The sequence below is a fragment of the Tasmannia lanceolata genome, unplaced genomic scaffold, assembly GCF_043159265.1.
Source record: "Tasmannia lanceolata isolate RefF3 unplaced genomic scaffold, GAP_Taslan_0.1 ptg000008l, whole genome shotgun sequence".
Lineage (NCBI taxonomy): Eukaryota > Viridiplantae > Streptophyta > Magnoliopsida > Canellales > Winteraceae > Tasmannia > Tasmannia lanceolata.
In genome coordinates, this window is record NW_027518685.1 from 18,081,547 (window position 1) to 18,104,515 (window position 22,969).

General features: G+C 37.0%; 2 protein-coding genes across 2 annotated transcripts; both read right to left on the reverse strand.

Annotated features, from left to right (window-relative positions):
* Positions 1–6,143: 6,143 nt before the first annotated feature.
* On the reverse strand, positions 6,144–7,512 carry LOC143883337 (ornithine decarboxylase-like). The gene has a single exon (XM_077386697.1). It carries the CDS (start codon positions 7,510–7,512, stop codon positions 6,238–6,240), a length of 1,275 nt encoding a protein of 424 aa, XP_077242812.1. The 3' UTR covers positions 6,144–6,237.
* A 4,520-nt stretch (positions 7,513–12,032) lies between these two features.
* RH36 (RNA helicase 36) lies at positions 12,033–22,723 on the reverse strand. Its single transcript, XM_077388328.1, has 6 exons — positions 22,018–22,723; positions 21,197–21,519; positions 17,166–17,369; positions 16,999–17,080; positions 14,920–15,018; positions 12,033–12,445 (listed from the first exon to the last, which is right to left on the reverse strand). The coding sequence occupies exons 1-6, from the start codon at positions 22,603–22,605 to the stop codon at positions 12,302–12,304; spliced, it is 1,440 nt and encodes a 479-aa protein (XP_077244443.1). The 5' UTR covers positions 22,606–22,723; the 3' UTR covers positions 12,033–12,301.
* Positions 22,724–22,969: the final 246 nt, after the last annotated feature.

The following is a 22,969-nucleotide window of genomic DNA, read 5'->3' on the forward strand; positions in this document are numbered from 1 at the left end:
ATAGCTAAACAGTAAATCTAAGAGACGAAAGAAAATGATAAGAGAAAACAAAATACACGTAAATCTCACATTGGTGAACAAACAACCGTCCAATGTTTTATGTGGGTTCTATAGTGGCCAATGATTTAAAATTACTTTACAGGAACTTTGAATGAGAAGATTTTGATGGTCTGATCGAATTTTTACAACTCCAATAGTTCTAGAGAGGTTGATGCATATGCGCATCACCTACTAGGCTCCATCTTGGATTATTCATGGTGGCAAAAACACTCCTGATAATAAAAAATAAATCTCAAGAGTGTGAAAATTGTATATCTAGAAATTGAGCGTCTTCCAGACGTCCCCTTTCATAGCCATGCATTTGCAGGCTCTTCACCAAACAGTAGGATTGCCCAATTATAGCCTATTTTGGGCCATGTGCAAACCATGGTAGATCTAATCTAGTGGATGGTTGGGATCAAGAAGAAGAAAAGAGGAAGTCTAAACTGAAGGGAGCCCTTGCAAAACAGAGGTGAAAGGGCTCCCCCATTGGCTGCACATCACCACCATGCTTGACTTTTCAGCCGTTATTAATGCATGATGATGATGTGTAGCCAATACGAGAGCCCTTTCACTTTTTTTTTGCAAGGGCTCCCTTCAGTCTAGAATTCCTCAAGAAACAATACTCCAGTTGAAAATTTATTTTGACTAACGTTGAAATCATAGCCAAATTGAACTCACATGACTCATTCACTTGCAATGAGTGTCTTTCTCACACAATTGGACATATCTGGGGATCAATTGTCGCATTTCTAAATATCATATCGAATAACACAAATTTACTGATACAAGTCATGAATGACATCTGCAAAATGTTAATTAGAATACAAATATTTTATTCTATGCATTACCTTGCTAGAGAGGAATTAGGTTACTTCTGCAATTCAATTTAGTGACATAATTACAGAATTTAAGGGAGAAATCCATAGAAAATAAGAATGCAAAGAATTATTTAACCTAAATAAAGTGGACAATTTCAAAGGGATATTGAAAGACTTTATAATAAGAGGAAGTCTAAACTGAAGGGAGCCCTTGCAAAGAAAAGGTGAAAGGGCTCCCCCATTGGCTTGCACATCACCATCATGTTTTGACTTCTCAGCCGTTATTAATGCATGATGGTGATGTGTAGCCAATAGGAGAGCCCTTTCACCTCTTTTTTGCAAGGGCTCCCTTTAGTCTAGAATTCCTCTCATAATAATTAACAAACCTTAAAACCCACTTAGCATATTGTTGTTTTATATGAGGAGAAAACAAATCAGCACGCGATGGGGTACAATTACCCATAAGGTTCACAGATCTAAATACATCGCAGTAACATACACAACAAACGGCGCAACAACTGTTCCGAAGGGAAAAAGAGCAAATCAATCAATCCAAAAGATTCATGGAGTTTTTTGGAAATGGAAGGGACTTGAACTTTATAAGATTGGCAGCTACAGGAACTCTTAAATAAGATATTGTTACGAACCCGGATTGGTTCGTAACGTGATTGATCTTCTTAGAGGGAAGATCAGCCTCTTGATCCACTTCGAGGGAAGGATCGATCCTCCTTTGTGCAAAAGACACAATTTTGAAGATGCTTTCTTCATTGATGAAATAGAAGATTACAATTTATTTATAAGTCATAGATCCTATTCAACTTTCCTACTTAATAAGAATCCTACCCAAATCTACTTCCTAATTAAATAATAGCTTTCTATTCTAAGAGTAGCCAATATACTAAGAGTTATATCAAATCTCCATATCCTACTAAGTACTAAAAATATTGCTAGCAGCCACATTAATATTAAAAGCCAATTTAGATATTGCTAAATCCTAATTTATTCAACTTTAAGTGGGACCCATCTATCTAGTCACGTATCAGATATTGGAAAGTTTGATAAGAATGGCAATTGCCATCTACTAGGGACTCTTAAAAGTCGATAAAACCAAATCGTTTTATTGGGTGGGGTATGATTCTAATGCCGACTTTTTAGAGAAGGCGCTTGAGAAAAAAATACTCATCGAGGAACAAATTTGAATATTGTTAGATTTGCGTTAAAAAGTTTGATGGCGAAAATCCAGGAATGAATATGGTATTGCCTATATTATTAGATATTAGATTTGGTTGCCTTTTGCAATAGAAAAATAAGAACAAAAAGAATGCCATAAATTTTGGAAAGGATTGGCATGGAAGGTTGCCAAAACTGAAAATATAGGAATACTAAAAGAATTTGGTTGCCTTTTTTGCGATGGAAAAGGAAAGAAAAATAAAAGGATAGGTATAGAAGGGGTGCCACATGGTATTTTGAGAGGCGCAATTGAGAACGATTTTAGGAGGGATATATGGAGATTTTATTGGAAATTTAGGAAACAACATCTTTGTGATAAATACTGAATATGTAGTGGTGATAAAACGGGAAAAAAACAGGATGTCACGTGTTGCACTGGCAGCTTCCAGGATTCCGTTTTACATATATATTATATGATATAATATATGATTAGATGGCAAAACTGATTTTTAAGGAGAAAAAGTTTTCCATTAAAAATATTTCATGGTACCTTTTCATGGAATAAGGATTTTTGCTGGATTAGTTCCTACTTGGCATATTAGCTGAACAGTCATACTTTAAGAAAATATTTGCTAAAAGGTCCCTAAAACTCACTAACTTCAATTTTCTCTGTTTAAAATTTTAAAATGGCAAATTTAACCCCAACCCATTTAATCCGTTTTAGCGTTTTTTGATTTCCCTTCCAATATTCTTGGAAAAAAGCTAGGAAATAAGCAATAATATTATCTCTTCCAATATTGACTTTTCCTTTGACATTCTCCCTTCTTCTTCTCCTAAGATTAGAAGCCAAACTCTATTTCTTATTCCCAAAACAAAAGTTCGGAAAGGAAAAAAAATCTAAAATTTCTTATTTCTTACACATAAAAAAATAGATAACGTAAACCAACCCTATTCAAATTTTCAGTTAGGGACCTTCGGTTTACGATGTTATCCCTCTAAATGAATCAGACATAATTCCTCAATGAAACAAAATTTCCATAGAAATAATTTTCCATTAGAGATATTTTCTTGCAATCGGACCAAGATAGGAATTTCATAGAAAAGTTAGAAACGAAAAATATTCCTAAAATTTCTTACTTCATTTATCTATGAAGAAAAGATAACTCAAACAAACCCTATTTAATTTATTTTAGTGGGATTTTTAATTTATTTAATTCCTAAAATGATTTTTTGTTGAAGGTTTTTTGACGAGAATATTGGAAGAGATAATATTGTTGCTTATTTCCTAGTTTTTTTCCAAAAATATTAGAAGGGAAATAAAAAAAACGCTAAAACTGATTACATGGGTTGGGGTAACTTTGCCATTTTTAAATTTTAAACGGAGAAAATTGAAGTTTTTGTGAGTTTTAGGGAACTTTTAGCAAATATTTTCTAAAAGTATGACTGTTGAGCTAATATGCTTTTCTTAGAGACTAATAAGCAATTATTTTGCCATGTAGGGACTAATCGGAAAAAATCCCTTTTATATAAAGAACCTCAGTCCTTCAAAATTGCCGAGCGAGATGATCTCTCTCTCTCCAAGCAAACCTAAATGCGAACTAATGATTCTTTTTGTTTGTTGATGTTAGAACCGATTTTTCTAGTGACTTCTTCAACATTCATCAATCATCACATGAAAATGAAAAGAAAGAGAATAATGCATGAGAGAGATGGAGAGAGATATAGAGTGTACTATGCAAAAGTGGTGAACGTAAGTCGTTTTTTCACTATAAAAAACCAACAAAAACAATGAACAAGTAGCTCTCTTCCCTTAACACGTTTATTCTCTCTCGCCAAAACCAAGAAAATCCCCCAACTACATATCTCTTTTTCTTTCACCTTTTTTTTTCTACTGCTACATACAAAAGGAAGCTGCCCTCACACAATGGAAATCTCCTCCAATTATCATGCACCTGTATTCTTTCTATAAAATGAAACTAAGAAATACATATTAGAAACTAATTATTTTTCCCACCTCACGTTTTGGTTGTGTGTTAAAAAAAAATTGGAAATCCAAAATGGCATTAACAGCAAGCTACTATATGGGCTGATTATTGCATGGCATCCTTTCAATATAAGATTGTATATGATTTGGACTATCTCACCATCCAAGAACGTTTAGTGTGAAGTGTGGGGACCCATGGGAACTTGAAGGATGACTACAATAACTTCTTTTGCGTGGATTGTTGTCAAAGCTTCTGTACTTATTGTTCCAGGTCTCATGATCCTTCTCACCCTCTTCTCCAGCTTCACTTTTCTCTTCTCTTCTTATTCATTATTGAAAATTGCAACATATAATAATTTGTTTTATTTCTTAATCCTTAATACTTTTTTTCTTTTGAAGTGAGAGAATTATGCTACTATACACCCAATGCTCTATACTAATTACATTTTAAATGCAAATATTTGTATTAACAATATGTAAATGTGTTTTTTGGAACTTTTTTTATTCTATTTCAGAGGTGAGGAGATGTGATGATCTTGACACTGTTAGATTGGGCGATCTCCGTAGGCACGTCGACTGCTCACGTATCATCGTAAGGGAATTATGCAAATAAAGATGTATATAAGTAATATTGAGGAGTACTTTGGTAATATGTTATCAATTTGAATCCATGTGAATGCCGAGCTAGTGTTCTTGAAGCCATGGCCACAAAAAAAAATCCCCTAGAAACAAAGGCAACTACTACTGCCTTCCTTGTAACAGAGTTTTCCAAAATCCAGGTTTTTTTTGTTCCCTCTCCTGCAAGGTCAGATTCACCATACCCCTCCGCCATTACTTAGTTTATTATTGAATTGGATGAATTTATTAGCAAATTCTATTATATATTAAATTTAGTTTAATAGTCACAAATACTTAAAATGCAGGTAGATCATTTGATTCCACGGAAAAAAAACTATCCCCAGCATTTTACGCAGGCTTGAGGGCGTTGACCAGACTACACCAGGCTCCATTTTGGAGGATCCAAACATGGGCTCCTCAAGCTCTTCGAGTATGAGAAAGGGAAACTAGTGGGTGATCTCATTTTCTTAAAAAATAAGATAGAAAAGCTCTCCAAGATTGAAGACAAAAAATGCTACAAAAATACTATTTAAACTTTAGTTACTTTTTTGTGGTTATTAGTCCTTGGTTTTTCTGAAGTTATTTTAGTGTAGGGGCGGTAGTAATACCCTTGTCCATTTTGTTGGTGTTGTTTGTTGGAGGGGTGTTTATGAAATTTCCTTTTGTTAGGGCCAGCTACCATTGATCGAATTTGGATACCAATTTTGTATTGAGGTAAATGTAATGCCTATGATTATATGAGAAATTATATGATGCCCGATCGGGCATCATATAAAAACTCTGATTATATAATGATTAGTAATCCAGGCCCATGCTATGCATGTGTTTAAAATGGTGGGCCCCACCCGATTATCCTTGATGGCATAGGGTCATCCTTTGGCAACTTGAATGGGCCATCCTCTCGAAAAGTAATTTTTGTCAGGAATTGAAAAACCATGCTTAATTTCTTTCTCGAGCTGCTCATGCTTTGTGTGCTCGATCCGAGCTATTTGGTGCTGCATACTGACTTGAGTGTCGGAGGGTCCCCTCAAACTCCAGGTCTCCGGCCATGTCGAGTTTCTATCTGAGTGCGTAGGTCATCCCAAACAGCCAAGCTCAACAACAACAACGCTTCCTTTAAGGTTCCAGGCTGGATTTCAGCATCAACACCTATTACTATATAGCAGAATGGAATATGTTTTTTTTTTTTTTTCACTGAAAAATGTGTGTTATCGCTCCATATGAGGGCAGGTTTGGCGCAGCAATGAGTGTACACCAGATAAAAACTCGTACATAAAAGCCGTTCCAAATATTCGGTGCAAAACGATTTTGAAAGCAGTGAAAAAGGTGAAAAAAGTGAAAAAAAAAGTGCAGAAAGGCTGCCCAGGGGGGTTAGAGAAGGTGGCCTAAAATTGCCCACCCCTAATGTAAGTTTTCCACAAAAGAATAGCTACCGAAGAAGACATATGGATTTAGAAGAGCCTTATTTTGGTAAAGGTTCACTCAAGAAAATGATAGAATTTTGCTAGCAGATCCACAAAGGAGTGTAGTAGTTTATTGATAGTATAACATGTAGGCGATTCCTTTACATATGGATTTAGAAGGACCACTTTTTAGTAAAGGTACTCAACATTTGGTAGTGAGGCTTGGCTTGGAAAAGATGTACTTGGTGCGTATGTTAGCAGCCAAGAAACCGTTAAAGTTACTTGCACAAGAGTATGAATAGGCACCCATTTTGGGGAACACAAGCCAATCCCCAGTACAAAGCTCCGGCAACTGTTTGTTGGTAAACACGGTATCGAGAGCGTCGCATGTGGGACCGAACACGGTCGATCGGACGGTTGGGAGGCCTTTGCACGAGGGATTTGAACGGCGGGACGCATAAGCTAAGGGCATTGGGTGAAAACCTTTTCCGTGGTAGACCACGGCATTCATCGAACCATAAACCCCATCATTGATCCAATATTCGTATAGTTCCCCGCGCACCCGCTTACCGATCACATTAGTAATTAGTGTGGATGAGGTTTCGGCTAGGAACCTTCCCGGGGTCACTATCAATGATAAGCTTGCAAAGTCTGGGAGTGTGGCTCGGAGAGACTCGCAGAAGGTGTGGGCTTCTTTGTAAAAGCCGGTACCAGAGTCGAACCCGCCACCGATATTGAGCACTCGGGGCCTGGGAAGATGTAGTGAAGCAAAGGCTTGGAACACATTGTGTAACAATTCAATTGTAGCCCGATGGACCTTGGGCCGTGATCCGGACCCTTCGGGCTCGAGGGAGATCCCTCTAACATCTAAGCCCAACCGTTGAGCGTGTTTGAGAAGTGGACCCACCTCATGTATCAATGCCCCACGCTTAGTGCTGCCATTTCGCGACGCGTCCTCACCGGAATCATTCGGCACATGTATGTGCAACAACAATGAGCAATGCGGGTGGAACTTCCACACCTTCTCGAGCTCTTCAATCGAGTCGAAAACGAGCATGTTGACGCCGACATGGGCCGCGTACTTGATGTGGTCCTCGATCTTACATGGGTTCGAGAAAAGGATCCGGTCTGGAGTGACGGATAAGGAGAGTACACAGGCGATCTCAGCTCGGGTGGCACAGTCGAAACCGGCACCAAGGGCAGCAAGGGTTGCAAGAAGGGCCGGGTCCGAGTTGCACCGGACTGGGAAGAAGGGCTTCAGTGTGGGCAAGTTTTGGGCCCATGAGTGGTAAAGGGTGATCAACATTCCAAGGTCCATAATGTAGAAGGGGTGGTCTAAAGGGGACTCTTCATCTAAGATGTTAATGATGGTTGAATTAAGGGTGTCTTGTGAATGTAGCTCTCTCACTTTGAGGGCTCTAAGAGATGGGATTTGTAAGAGAGATTGTAAAGTAAGAAGTGATGGTTTTCTATCCATTTTTCTTCAAAGTCTTGAGTCTCTAAAGTTAGAGGTTAGGGTTTATATAGGGCTTTTGGGTATCAGATAAAAGCATAGATTTGCTTGTAATTTATACGCTGGAATTTTCATAATTGAACGACTTTAGCATTGAATCCCATCGTGAAAGTGTCTTTTTACTCCCCACACAACAATCTCAAAAAGGCAAAAAGCTATGTTGTCGTTGTGGGGCGTACACGGAAATCCTAACGTGCGCCAAGGAGCGTGATGCGCTCTAGAGATGTATATATAATAGGGTTCCAACTAGGATGAAGGGAAATGATATTCCATTCCCTTTCTCACAATTTCCACCCCCTTTTGTTTGTGAAGGAAGATATATTCATCTCCCCTTGTCAGCATTTCCACCCCCTTTTGTTAGTCTTTCCTGAAAAGACAAACAAGAAGGGTGAAAATGTAATCATTTTTAGGAAAATGACAAGCAAAAAGGGGTGGAAATGTCATTTGGCTAACTATTATTTACAAATAATTATATTTAACTTCACAACCATTTTCATATAAGACTATACTCAAATAATGTTTTAGAGGTACCCAAAAACACCCTTAATTTATACAGATTTTAAGAAATCACAAGCATTTTCATATAAGATTATATGCAAATAATTTTTAGAGGTATCCAAAGAGGCCCTTAATTCAAGCCGGGGTTCTACCGAGGGCGAATAACTCAGTGATTGTTTGAAGCCCTAGAGGCATGCAGTAATTTGGAGCCTCAGTGGCCCCTCGGGCCGCAAAGATAGTCACGATCAATGAAGGCATTGGAGGGCATGGACTATCCCTAGATCAATGATATGCAAGGATCATATCTTTCCCTAGGAGAAAGAGACTAACGGGCCATTTGGATACATGGATTTCCATGATAATACCATACCTTGTTTGAAGCATATTTTTTTAAGCACCTAAAACTTAAAAAAACGAAGTTTTGAATGATCCTATGCGAGTCTTCAAAAAACGTAACATTGAATCTAAATAAATAAAACATGAAGCTTTTTTTTTTCTTTCTTGAAAAAATAAAACAAAACAGAACATCGAGCTTATAAAGTTACAAATGCCTAAAACTTATAATTCTAATCAGTCGTGAAGTCCTCTTTAACTACTTGCAACCCTAACCTACATTAAATCCTTCCTCCCAAACCTACTATAGATCTTATCTCTTTCCATACTCTTCTCATTCGTTTTACTACATGCTTCGTGATTGCTTCCCACGACACTTCACATACGTTTTCTCTTTACTTTTCCCATTTCTTCCTTAATGCTTTTCCCTTCTCACCATTTTCTATTTCTTAGATCCCTTGCTTCCCGGTTCCTATTCCCACTATGGAAACTATGATAAAAATCATATGTACCCTACTTTCCATAGTTACAGCATACAACTCCAAACATGTTACCACTCAATATGCAGGGAATCAGGTTTGATCTCTGTAATAAGCAATTATGAGCAGAACACTAGTCTGCTGCATTTTGAACAGCTCTGGAATTAATAAATTGACAAGCTGCTGGTAACTATACTCTCTTCTTGTTGACTACTTTTGCCCTTTTATGTTTCCTTTTGAAGAATTGTGATGAGCAAAACTCAAGAAAAGTTTAGCTATGAAAAAGACATGTAATCCTACCCAATGAGTATGTATCAATGTTCACAACAGCAGCAGCAGGCAGTGATAGTAGTAACGGGGCAGGGCCAGCTGATGACTCACACTTACTAGGAATTCCTCGTTGAACAACATATGTCGATAGTGTGTGACAACTCAAAATGATGCCCTGAGGTAAGGGCTCCTCAACTGTGGAAATTCCATCTGAAGTTACTTGATTATATCAGTGTGTATTTTGATGCAATAGTAAAAAGGGTTGCACTAAATATACAAGTGGTGTATTGTAGTAGCACTAGCAGTAGGAGTAATATCTGTAATGTTTCATGACCAAGAGGATGGAACAATTTGGGTTTTGTACTAGTTGTTCTTGTGGCCCTGTTTTTGGAGTTGAAGATGAGATTCTAAATTTTGTTCAATCCGTGTAACAATCATATCAATCATTTTGCGTTCAACTTGTTTGATAATGGATTTGGCATTGTAAAATGGTGAAGAAATCTGGAATTTTGACAGTTGAAGGGGTTGAATTGACTCTTTTGGGGACCTAATTATGTTGTATTATGTGGTTTTTATCTTGGCTCGTTGTTATCTGTGTTTAGATCTCATACTCTCTGGGCAGATGATGTACGTTGCTCATATAGTGATGAGAAAAGTATAAAGAAAAATAAGGCTGCCAATATCAAAACATAGGAGTGCCTATATTAATTTCTATTTTTCAAAATTTTGATATAATTAATTTTGGGTGATGATATTTTCACGCCCTCTCCCCCATTACGCATGCACCCCCCTTGTAACGTGATTTGACGTCAAAAAGCGTTAAAGTTGCCCACTTTTCATGTCAAAACCACATTATAAGGGGAGCACATGCGTAGGGGAGTGAAAATATCATCTCCCTTAATTTTTAATGAAATGTTGTTTTGATTTGCACAATAATGTTAGCTACTTGCTTCATGACACATGAAGCGAAGACCATTGATCCATAGATGGACCCACATGTGAAAAACTTGCAGTGATCAGACACTTGGCCTCACCTTCATCAGATGATCCATCAAACCTTGTTCGGGTTTCCATCAAGAACTGCTAAAAATCGATTTTTGTAGTCCTTACAGGCATGTTTGGCAACGACGCAAAAAAAATATTTCATGGAATATTTGTTTGACACAGAGGCAGGGTGAGTGACGAGGCCGTGATGTGGGACTAGAAAATGCTTATCGAGTAATCATTTTTTGTTTGATTCAAAGATATTTGATGTCTTCTTACCCTTCCAACCGAATGATACGGTTAAATACATATCAAAAACTCTCATTTCTTAACTTCAACCCACATTTTCTTTTGGGAAATGTTATCAGCACTACTGTATTTTGATGAGGGCACTCGAAGATATGGCCTGCACTATAGGATGATCCAAACTGTCCATTAGATGGGTCACAGACTAAATAGGCCGTGCCCCAAAAATCATTTCCATAGGTTGATCCTAGACCTCCGATCTGAATGTTAGAGGGTTGATCCCAACCCTCTATAGATCGGAGTGTTAGGATCAACCTATGGAAAATTAGGCAGTGGCCCATCTAATGGACAGTTTGGATCATCCTATGGTGCTGGCCATACCGTACTTTGAATAAAGTAAGGAGTGCCCTCATCAAAATTCAGTAGTGCTGATAACATTTCCCTTTCTTTTTTAAATTTTTTATACAATATTTGCTTCAAATGCATCTAGGGGTGTAAATGGATATTCGGAAATTCGATTACCGTCCGCTTCCGAATCCGTTTAAAGCGAATATTATCCGAATATGTTTCAAGCGGATATTATCCGAATCTGTTTATGAGATATCCGGCTCTTAGCGGATGCGAATCTGGTAAATGGTATATCCGATCCGTTTAACATCCGAATCCGAGAAGTAAATCCTTTTTATTTATTATTAATAATATCATTAATATTTATTTTTAGTAATGACACACTATCTTTTGTTTCTATAAGGAAAGTGAATATTCTTTTTAGAAAAAAATATAAAAACAAAATTAGCCCAAACCCATTCCATCAAAATAGCCCAAACTCATTCCATCATATACAAAAAAAAAAAAGGAAAAACCCAAAGACCACTACCAATACTATTATCCATCCCCATCGCCTTCCTCCCTCTGTGCCTTTGTTTTAAAAGGAAGAAGATGATCTCATATATTTTAGGGTTTGAGAGTTAATTTTGTGAAGAGAATGTAGAGATCTAGTTTTAAGGTTTGGAAAATTCATTCGTGTAAGTAGGAGAAAAAAGATAAAGTGCTGCAATAAAATGTTCAAATTTACCGGATAAACGGATAATATCCGAATTCGAACAATATCCGACAGATACGAATTCGGTAATAGATATTAAATATCCGTCGAATCCGAATCCGAATTCGGATAGTGTATACTGTAATCGAATTCGGATATAGCCATATCCGCTCCGAATTCGATCCGTTTACACCCCTAAATGCATCCTACAGTAAAGAGAGGTGTCTTTCCCTTTATCAATGTGGTGACTTGAAAAGAGATATATCATATTTTACGTTTTATTCGCCTTATTTACATGTTCTATTTTCAATTAAATCTAAAGTTCAAAATGAGTTAAATTCCATTTGCTCGAACATGAATAGTGAGTTTACTGATGTTTTGCACTAAATTTAATATTAATTATGACCACATATGACTATGATAGATGTTTTTATGTAGTAAAATGTATCTTTTTATTAAATTTGATTAACATAATTATTTCTTATTTTACTTTTTAAGTAGTAAAATGTATGTAAACTATAAACAAAACTTCTAAAAATGTTTGTACTTATTTGGAGCACGGTATCAAAATTTTACAATTCGTCAGGCATTCAAATGAAAACACTGCAAACATAAATAACTTGTGAGACCACTTTTCAAATGTGCAATTGACTGAGGAATGATTTATTGTATAAAATTTACACAGGATTGTTAAGTATATAGTTGACAGACTTACTAATCATTCCTCTTTAAGGATCTCAAGCATGCCACCTTGAGATGGTAACTTGCCCCAAGGCATTCAGCTCAAAAACCTGACCGCCTTTCGGTATGTAATCATTCTGTATCTTCTTCTTGACAATGTGACTTCCGATTTTCAGTGTTCATTCCTATAGCTTACGATTTGCACACCCTTTTCTCATTCCTATGATTTAGGATTTCTCCGCCTTTTCTTCAGTAACCCTTTCTCCTTCAATGTCTTTACCTTCTGCGCTTTCCTTTCTTTTGCCTTTTCCTCAAAGCCATCATCTATCATCTTCATTGTTGCAACACGTTTGGCCTTGTAAACCTGCGCCAACGAGTCAAAAGAAAATCCAAGATCAGTGATCAGGGGCAAGGTTTTAAAGTTTGGTTTCGGTACCAATTTCGGACCCAAACGAAATCCGAAATTTGGTATTTTAGTTCGAAATTTCAGACCGAAATTCCAAAATTTTGTAACAATTTTTTTTTTTTCAAATAAAATGACATTAAATCGAAATTTTAGACCGAAATTACCGAAATTCTGAAATTTGGTAAAGGGCGAAATCCGAAATTTCGCCAAATTTCAGTTTCGGTCCCCACTGAAATTTTGGATTTCGGCCGAAATATAAAACCATGATCAGGGGCCATCCTGGTCTTGAAGAATAATAGGCATACATTCTGAATAAGATAACCAGAAATAACTAATCGAGTCTGCATTTCAATTATCCAGTACACAACTGAGTAAAATGACAGCTGTTTTTTTTTTTTTTTTGAAAATTGACTTTTATAGATATCGAAAAAGGTACACGAGGGGGACAAGCAGTCCCCAAATCAAACTGGTGCGGAATTGTATAAAAATGTCTAACAGTTTTTCCTTTGAAAGGATAACACTATATCAAACAAGCAAGAAGCAGAACTGAAAACAGTCAATAAAGCAAAACAAACAAAAACCTGCTATCACAGAGGCAACAATTGCCAGTAACAGTAGAGTCCCTTCCCATCCCATCCATAGCAAAAAATTTAACAATATCATTCACCTCTCTCAAGACATGGGAAAAAAAACTGAGAGAAATCCCTCCCACTGCCCAGCTAAAAATCACATTAAAGCATGTAAGCAAATCTCCACGACCTGACATCCCATCAGGATCTTCACGCCCAGCCAATCGTGTTGAAGAAACCACCTTTGACTCATAATGAACATCCCAGATCCCTTTATTGCTGCTACATACGAAGAACAATCAGCAGCACAGAAAACCCGGCCTCGGAAGAATCAGAGATCATTATGTTCGGTTGTACAAAAGCTCGGCTTTTCTGTTTTACTTGGGTTTTGGGGGCCACATGATCAAAAACCTCTGGTTGTCATTAGACAAATCAAATCCCTGGAGACTACCAGGGATGTCTCTTGGTTGTCTACTCATTGTCTGGTGACATGTCATCCCTGTCTCCTCCCAACAAAATTCAAGAAAGAAACCACAAATACCACTACTCTACGAGGTTGACAACTAAATCCAAGGCTTGTCTCCTCCCGTTGAGTTGTTGACTACTCTACGAGTAAATACCTACAACCAAAGAGAGCAAACAGGATCCGAGAACTGAATAATCTCGCCTCTATCATCTCAAAAGACTCTACAAGTCCCAACTGGACTTGAGTTGCCAAGAGGAAAACCCTTCAAAATTCAGTTTTATGACGCTTGTAGCCAATAGGACCATAGAACTTTAGAATAATCGCCTCTTTCAACTCAAAAAACTGCACTAATCGCAGATGGACCTAGGTTTTATGACACTTCACTGGAGGCGGTGACCGCTTCAGCATAAAAAGCTCTTCCACTTTCTCATCAGATCGAGTGAAATTCCCCAAAAATTCTTACGTGATCAGCGACCCAAGAGATCGGCCTATTTTTTTAATCCCAAAAATAATTTTAGCAGTTGCCATCTCTATAACTGAAAAAATGTGCAAGTTCCTCTCTAACCAGATAAACCAACATACTGTGAACGGGATCATCTTCCAAAGGATTAATCCATTATAACCTAGAGATCCTTTGGAAGATGATCATCATCTGGGTTATAATAGATTAATCCTTTGGAAATCTGGATTGAGGAATGGAGCAGATTTCGAACCAACACTGGACCGCAATATACCTCGAAAACTTGCAGCGAATAAACACGCGATGGGCTGACTCTTACACTTGCTTAGTTGGAGGAAGGATCCTGTCTATCACCAAAGTTTTACAAGGAGTCACGAATATCCAACCGCTAGATATTCTCTTGGATCTTGACCGCCCAAGAGATGGCCCATATCTTGGATGGCCTATACTACATTAGTCCAGAGACTCTACAAATTCAATTATCCTGTCAGTTTCGTGGGTGGAAACTAACATGAAACCAACATGCATTTCCACGCATGAATGAAGCAATTATTGATGCCACCTCCAGATCTGAAACGATGGAACCCAAGAGAGCACCTAACTCCAGTACAAACCATAAAAATCATGACGCATAAAATTCTATTAAGAAGATTTAAGACAAATACTGCGTCATGTCTCCTCCGTTCCATGTCAACATTGAACTGTCTCACAGTTGAGGATGAACAATCATATGCAAGTCACGTGTGGATACAAATAATATTTATTTATCAAAAGAAGCATGAAATTTATTGTTCAGAACAAAGAAGGTATGAATAGTAAATAGTAATATCCCAAAATTTAGTTATGTACAAATTAGCTCTCAGTCATCTAGGAAATAATCCTGTAACCCATAAGAAAGCTATTAAATTTAACAAGCAATTACCAACAAAATTCATACCTTTGTGATATCGGCAAGCACCTCATTCTCTTTACATTCAAATGCATCCAACTGTTTTCCAATAACAGCCTCTATTTCATGAACAAGATTTACATCATTCTACAACAAAAACATTTCAGAGACGATCAAAATCAGTTGAATGAGGTTACATTTAAAAGCATATAGGGCACTCACATTTCTAAATATACTCCAGTCCTATTAGGTTTGGAGCTTCTACAATGCCTAAGATGTTGAGGGAGAACTTTATAGGGAAACTACCACTAAAATCCAAAGCCATAAAAATTTCAAGGTTCTGTGTAGTGTTCAAACGAAATTCTTGAAATAGCTACAAAGTTAAGAATTCATACATTTTTTCTTTTCCAAGAGAAGAACATAAAGAAGTGCACAAGGTGGTGTCAACCACCAAAAGACTGAAACACAGGATCTTTACATAATTACAATCTAAGGATGGTGAATTAGCTTAGTTCCCCAGAATCACATAAACACAAGCCACTATAAATTCAGTAAAGGTCTTCAACGTTGAGGATTAAAAGGTATCAATGGAGATACCCTGTTTCTCTAATGTCACACATATGACTTTCAGGAGAGGGTGCTCACTGCACTGGGTTTTAGATTGGTAAAAGGTTGTTGGCCTCCAATGCAGTGCTGGCCTGTGAACACCTTATGTGTGTGTGTGCTTCTAATTCAAATATATCGATGAAGGTGGACCCTCTCACTGCATTCCTTCGTATGATTGCGGGATGCCTAGATACATGTTGAAATGGGGTGGGTCAATTTCTAGTTTGTGTCCACAGTTCAGAAACCATAAAAGTGTTAGGTATATCTTAAGAGGCAACAGATCCATAACCATCTCCCCAAAGAAATGTTTTTTGGGCTGCTCAGGTAAATAGAGTGGAATAGCTTACAAAAGATCAATGAGGAAGGACTATGGGTAGACTATGGTGGACAAATAAAAGTGGGGAGGGGGGGGGGGGGGGGGGGGTGTTCGGCCACCTCATACTTGACTTCTGACAAAAATACTTGAATTTTGAAACTAAGAGGTCAGTGAGGTAGGGGTTCGACTGTAGCATAATTGGTTGACTTTGTACCTCAACCTTGGGGTCATAGGTTCAACCCCAGCTTACCTAACATTGAAAAAAAGGTCAATGATGCTAGAGGAAAAATAAAATGGGTTGGTTCTTTCTCAGCCTCTCATTATAGCTAACACCTAGACAGAAGCCGTGAAAATAAAAGTGGCTTGTTATTTCCTTAGAACACTCTGATCACTTTTACAGTAGGACGCAATGCATCAACCATAAGAAAGGGACAAAGAAATGTTCCAAGAGAAAGAAAAGGCAAATAAGTAACAATTTCATAATCAGGTGCTCTGAATGGAAGAGACAAAAAGTGTCAACGTTAGATTCCATGTAACTCAATTAAAGTAATTAGCTTCAATTTTTTAAGTCAAGCTGCTCAAACGTATTTTTTTGAAGTTCCTGTGATTGGAATAGGTTTATAAGCATGGATATTTCTCCAAGATGTTTATAGAGCTAACATATAGGTGATGCCTGAGTTCCCCCTCACACCCCATGTTGCTTTTTCTTTGCTTTTGCAAGACTATGTTAATAAATCTATAAGCAAGATTCTTATGAGAATACTATCAGTCAGCAACTATCAATTAGGGAAGCATTCTTGGTGAGCGATCCAAGGTGCACTATAGCTCCATTGAATCATATAAGACCACTATCTCACACAAGAATATGATACAATCCAATAATATACATTAACATAATTGTCTTATTAGACCTTGGACATAAATCTAGATGAGAATGGGATCACATTAACTAATTATCATTCAAATATCAACTGCAAGACATATATAGAGAATTCGTTCAACATTACATCTCTAAAAGGAATTCTTTGCTCATCAATTAGTTGCACTGAGATTCGTCATGGAAAAGAAATTTTCTATGTTTGAATAAAATTTGTACATTAGTTTGTAGATATCTCTGGATTACAAGACCAGATCAATGTTTCAAAGAATATAGTATAAATAAATTACAACTTCCATATATCACACAAAGCATCCGCGTACTAAACCTGTGTAACAAAGCTCACAGCCAACCCTCCTCTGCCAGCTCTTGCAGTACGCCCCACACGATGAACATAATCCCGCGGATACCTGTGATAATTGAAATTTTGGTTCTATGCAACACGGTGAAACATCAAAATTATGAGAGATTTTCAATAAGAAATTAGAATATAACCTTGGAATATCATAGTTAATAACAAGATCAACTGTTGGAATATCTAAGCCACGGCTAGCAACATCTGTAGCCAGCAAGATAGGAGCCTGGCCAGATTTGAATCGATGCAGTGACGCAAGCCTTGAAGACTGGGACTTATGTGAATGCAGTGCCGCAGCTGTTTGATCAAGCTCTTCCATCAATAAACTCAAAAGATGACAACTCCTGCTTGAATAATTTCACATTAAGAAGACGGATATTGAACTCAAATTGACAAAAAATGTCAAAGTTAGGAAATTTTATATTGTGAGCGGCCCCTCATATAAGCTTATATGAGGTGACCGCTAAAAACATGGTGGGACCCACATTTTTTGGGTGATCCGAACCTGTCATTTGATAGGCCCTGACATAGATAGGGGGTGCCCAAAAACTCAGCTCCATAGGATCATCCCAACCCTTCGTACTGTGGAGGTGAAAGAGGGGAAATTGGATGGGTAAGTGGGCAAATTTATACCCACCCATTTTCCCCTCTTTCACCTCCATAGTTCTAAGGGTTGGGATGATCCTATGGAGCTGATTTTTTGGGCACCCCTTATCTATGTCAGGGCCTATCAAATGACCAGTTCGGATCACACCAGAAATGTGGGCCTGCCATGTTTTTAGTTGTCACCTCATATAAGCTTATATGAGGGGCCGTTCACAATCACTTTCCCCATATATATATATATATATATATATATATATATATATATATATATATATATATATATATATATATATATATATATATAATAAAATTCTAAAATACATGCAGGCGGAATCACACTAACCCAAAAAAGTAATGTATAATTTCGATGCATAATAAAATTCATTTTAGTGAAACTGTTCTGGTTTTCCACTTTGATAGGGTATCAAACTGTCCTGAAAACTTCTCAGGAGTCTGAACATGTAATCACAATAATATATCACAAGCCATATCTTTATGAGCGTGTCGTATGTATTGCACGTATACATTAGAATGTGCCAATGCGCAATTATTTGTTTTCTTTACAATATTAAGACTATTTTTTCAATGTTTAAAGAACCAAACCGTGATTAAACCAGAAAAGATCTCAGTTTGGTGTAAAACTGGTTTGACCACAGTCTAACCTCAGTTCAACCGTGACCCATTTGATAAATGGATTTTAAAGAAAAAGAGAAAACAATCAAAGACCATATTATAAATGTAGTAATACATCAATAAATCATTTATATTTATTTAATAAATCTTATCTTATAGTAATCTATTAATAAACAGTTATGGTTTATACCATAAGTGATTTAAGAGAGGTATAAAATCAAAAGGATTAAGAAAATAAAAACAGATAAGAAATGACAAAAAGAAAGAAAGAAAACCAAATATACAGCACTGCCGGGTTTTTAAAACATGGCAATTTCATCAAAATCACATGCTATCCATTGCATAACAGCAAATAAAGAGTGTTTCAAATTAGCAATACTTGGCACTGACATCAATTAAGGTAAGTAGGGTCTCATGCAGCCATGCCCCAAGTGTGTCACATGAAGAAAAGTAGAAAAAAGTTTCAATTATCTAATACAGTTTTCTCTCCCAATTTCCCTTTCTATATTTGTATATTTTCTGTTGTATCCCTCCACTATTAGTTAAAATATATGACTTTTCCTTTTTGAATCTTTTGTGTGCGCTTTTGTAAGATTTTTATCACAAGAAAGAGAGAAAAATATATAAAAAAAATCAACCAAAAAAACTGAAAAGGAAAAATATGACTTGTTTTTGTAAGTATTTCTGTATTTAACTAAAGATTAAAAAAAAAAAAAAGGAAAATCAGAATTAAAAAAAAATTGAAAAGGAAAAATTTGACTTGTGACTTGTAAGTATTTATGTATTTAACAAGAAAAAAAAAAGAGAAAATCAGAATTAAAAAACTAAAATTTTATAAAATAAGGAAACAATAAAAAACAGTCGATATTATAAAGAGAAACGGACATTCTATATAATTGGGTATTCTCCTAGAAATTTGTATTAGTAGTGTATATTATATAGTTTTGAATGTGTTATGTATCACTCGGATATTGCCATTTTTGGAGCCTTGGTAGAATTTTCCTCTTCATTTATTTTTGTGCATAGCATGCTATGATTTAGACGACACTTCGAATTTGTTGTTGACACACGTGAAAAATCTAACAAAAAAAAACCCTGACCCTAAACAAACTCTTCTTCTAACAAAATTTTTAGGGTTTTCCAGTGGAACATCTTGTATTCATGTCGATACTCAACACATGAATCCGTGTCCATAGATCGTGGATCACACATGCTTTTTTACTAGTAACCTCTAAGAACAAAGAAAATATGTCCTACAAAAGCCATCACACCATATTTCTTTGCCTGTTATCGATAATCTCTTTCCTAAGACATTCATCCCATAAGCACATCACATGAGTTTGTCATATAGGGATCTAACTCAATGGGTATCAGGCTATCAGCTTGCCAGAGCGGGAAGTCAAAGCGGGAAGCACGGCGGGAAAGCATGTTTCCCATTTTTGTGATTCCCATAAAATTAAAAAGATGGGAAGCGACGGGGAAGCGTGTTCCCATTTTGGGGAAGCACCGAAATTCCCGATTCGGAATCGGACTCTGGGGAATCACAATTTCCCGATGCAGGGGAAGCTTCCTTGATCAGCACACACCCCTCTGCATTGTTCCTAACAATTTCTCACGATGGCGGCCTCCTATTAAGTAGCCCTATACTCCTATAAAAGGTCGGGTACTCGTGACGTAAGAGCTCATCTTCGTTCCACAAATTCTCCCAAAACTTACTCTATATCCTACCCCATCACCAATTGTCAAGGCATGCTAAAAAAGTCAACACGAGAAGACTATCACAATATGCCCTCTCCCCTTTCATTGCCTGTTTCTTTTTACTAATGGAATTTAGCTTTCTTCACACACTAAACATGCATGCATGCACATAAATGCAGAACATAGGTGACACTTGAAAGTTCCATATTGCTTTATAGTTCAACGAATACGCATAGACTACTGGTTCGACACACATAGTTCCATATTGCTTTAGGGTTCGAAGAATATGCATAGACTAACCATGCACACACACACGCATGTGTACATGAATATGTATTTTTTACTTTTTTTTTTAATGGCAATATGTATGTATATGAATACGTATATATTTATAGTGTGTAAGTCCAAAATTGATAGTGTTTCCATGGTTACATATACTCCTGGTCTCTCCTCTATGTAAATTTCGTATGAATATTAATACAATCTGTCATTTTTCAAAAAAAAAAAAAAAGATTACATATATTCACCGTACCAAATCCTTATGAACAAACAAAATAAGAAAAAGAACACACTACTATACACTTGCTCTTTTTCACTTTAATGAAATACAGCTTCACTTCAACAATTATTTCATATGCAAAACAAATAGAAAAAACACCCTCACCAACTTACGACGGCATGTGTTGTCGCCTTGGTCCCTTCAATAAACTTCAACTCGATGCACATATAATGCTTATCAAAACAGTCTCATAAAATTAAACTAAAATGGAAGTATATCATACGTAAGATTCCAGGGTTTAAACTAATCGTATCTGATCACAATGGACTATCCAAAAAACCACTATGTATGGACCACAAAATGTGAACTTTGTGGAAGGAGAATAAATAATAATAACGAAAATGTCAGAATAGAAATAAATAAGTACACCGACAAATAATGAGAAAAACAAATATATTAAACCATGGGATCAATATACAAAATCTTTTGAATCTACCTTCTACAAAATCCAATACTTATTGTTTAGTAAATAGCTACCAGACAATATCTTAATCCATGTACATGACAATAAATGTTAATTAGGCCGCATTGGTTACTGAGGCATTTTAACATCTAACAAATACATGCTTCCAACACAGCCTCTAAAATAATATAGCAATGGCATCTTCTGGCGAAAAAAGAAAAAAAAAACTTAAGTTCCAAGTATATGAAGCTAATTCTAACCAAAATGTATACCTGCAGGTCGAAACAAATACAATAGCAGAACGAATTCCCATGCCCTCCATTTTTGATAAAATGTGGTGGAGATAAATATCCTTCACATTTTTGGGAATAAAAACATACTGTTGTTTCAGAGATTCGACTGTCTTGAACCCCTCATATGCCTCATAGAAGTAAGTCTTATTTGTGGAAAGCTGAAGGAGTGTTTGCAGATCATCTGTCATAGTTGCAGAAAACAAAAGAGTCTGCCGATCTTTGGGCAAGCACTGAAATATCACTTTAAGTTCTTCCTCAAAACCGACATCCAAAACCCTATCCGCCTCATCCAAAACAAGAAACTGGGAGATAAAAAAATGAGTCGGTTGAAGAAATAACATAAAGTATTTTGTGATATAGACTTTCTATTCAATTACTAAATTAAAAAAAAAAAATGCAGCATCCCATACAAAATCTCTCTCATATTATTTGGCTCACTCGGGTTTTCAACGAAAACTACTTCATTACAGTTGTGAAAAAGAACATGCATTGATATACAGCGAATTCTACAAATCATTTATGAGAGTGGATTGGGGGAAAAGGAAAAGAAAAGAGAATTCATTGTTCTCTAACCCATACCAAATAACTAATATAATTTATTCGACTCTAAGTGGGACCCATCAAGGCACATAACAAAAGAGTCCACCCTCATCCCACATATGATTACTTTGCCTGATTGATTATGATTTTGATACAGAACATGCATTGATTTATGGAGAATTGTACCAGATAATCAATTTCTATCAATCATTTACAAGAGATTAAAAAAAAACAAAAAAAAACAAAGAGAATTCAATCACCTTGGTCTTGGAGAACACGGCGGGCATATCGGGATTCTCCTGAAGAAGAACCTTAATCCTCCCAGGCGTGGCAATCACGACATGAGGGCGCTTCATCAATGCCTTTGCCTGGCCAATTATGTCCATTCCCCCCACAATTACATCGCACCGGAGGTCCAAGCACGATCCAAGCGCCCTAAATTGCTCAGCCAGTTGGTACGCGAGCTCCCTGGTGGGCGTCACAACTAGGGCAAACACGCCATACTGAAGTTCAGCGAGTCTGTGCAGGATCGGAAGAGCGAAAGCCGCTGTTTTTCCACTCCCTGTTTGAGCTAAACCTAGAACGTCCTTTCCAGCAAGGATTTGAGGGATGCAGTGGGTTTGTACGGGGGTGGGTTTCTTCATTCGGAGCTCTTTGCAGGTTTTTAGGGACCATTCTGAGAGACCGAGATCGGAAAATGTGGATGAATCGGAGGGTTTGTTGGATTTTTCGGAGAGCGGGTGAGGGTTTCGGGGTGGGGAAGAGGGTTTGGGGGCGGATTTGGGAGTAAAAGGCTTGGATTTGGAGAAAAGAGGGAAGTCTTCTTGGATTAGGGTTTCTGTATCCATTTCTTCTTCTTTTTGTTAGAGATTCCGCTTAATTTAGGATAAATTTGCCCCCTTTTATCGGTTGATAAGCTACAATTTTTACAGTACTCTCTCTCTCTCTCTCTCTCTCTCTCTCTCTCTCTCTTTACAGTACTCTCTCTCTCTCTCTGCGAATCAGATATCAATGTGCATTAAATACTGCGAATAAAAAGAAAAACTCGGAAGACTCGAGAGAGATAGAGAGAGATGAATAAACCCTAGAGTTCCTCTTTTTTTTTTTCTCCTTTCCGATTTATATGTGCTGAATAGAGAAGAAAAGTGAGTCTTCGTAGTTGAATATTAGCGAGAAAGAGAGAGTCGAACCACTACTAGTAGGGTGCAACTC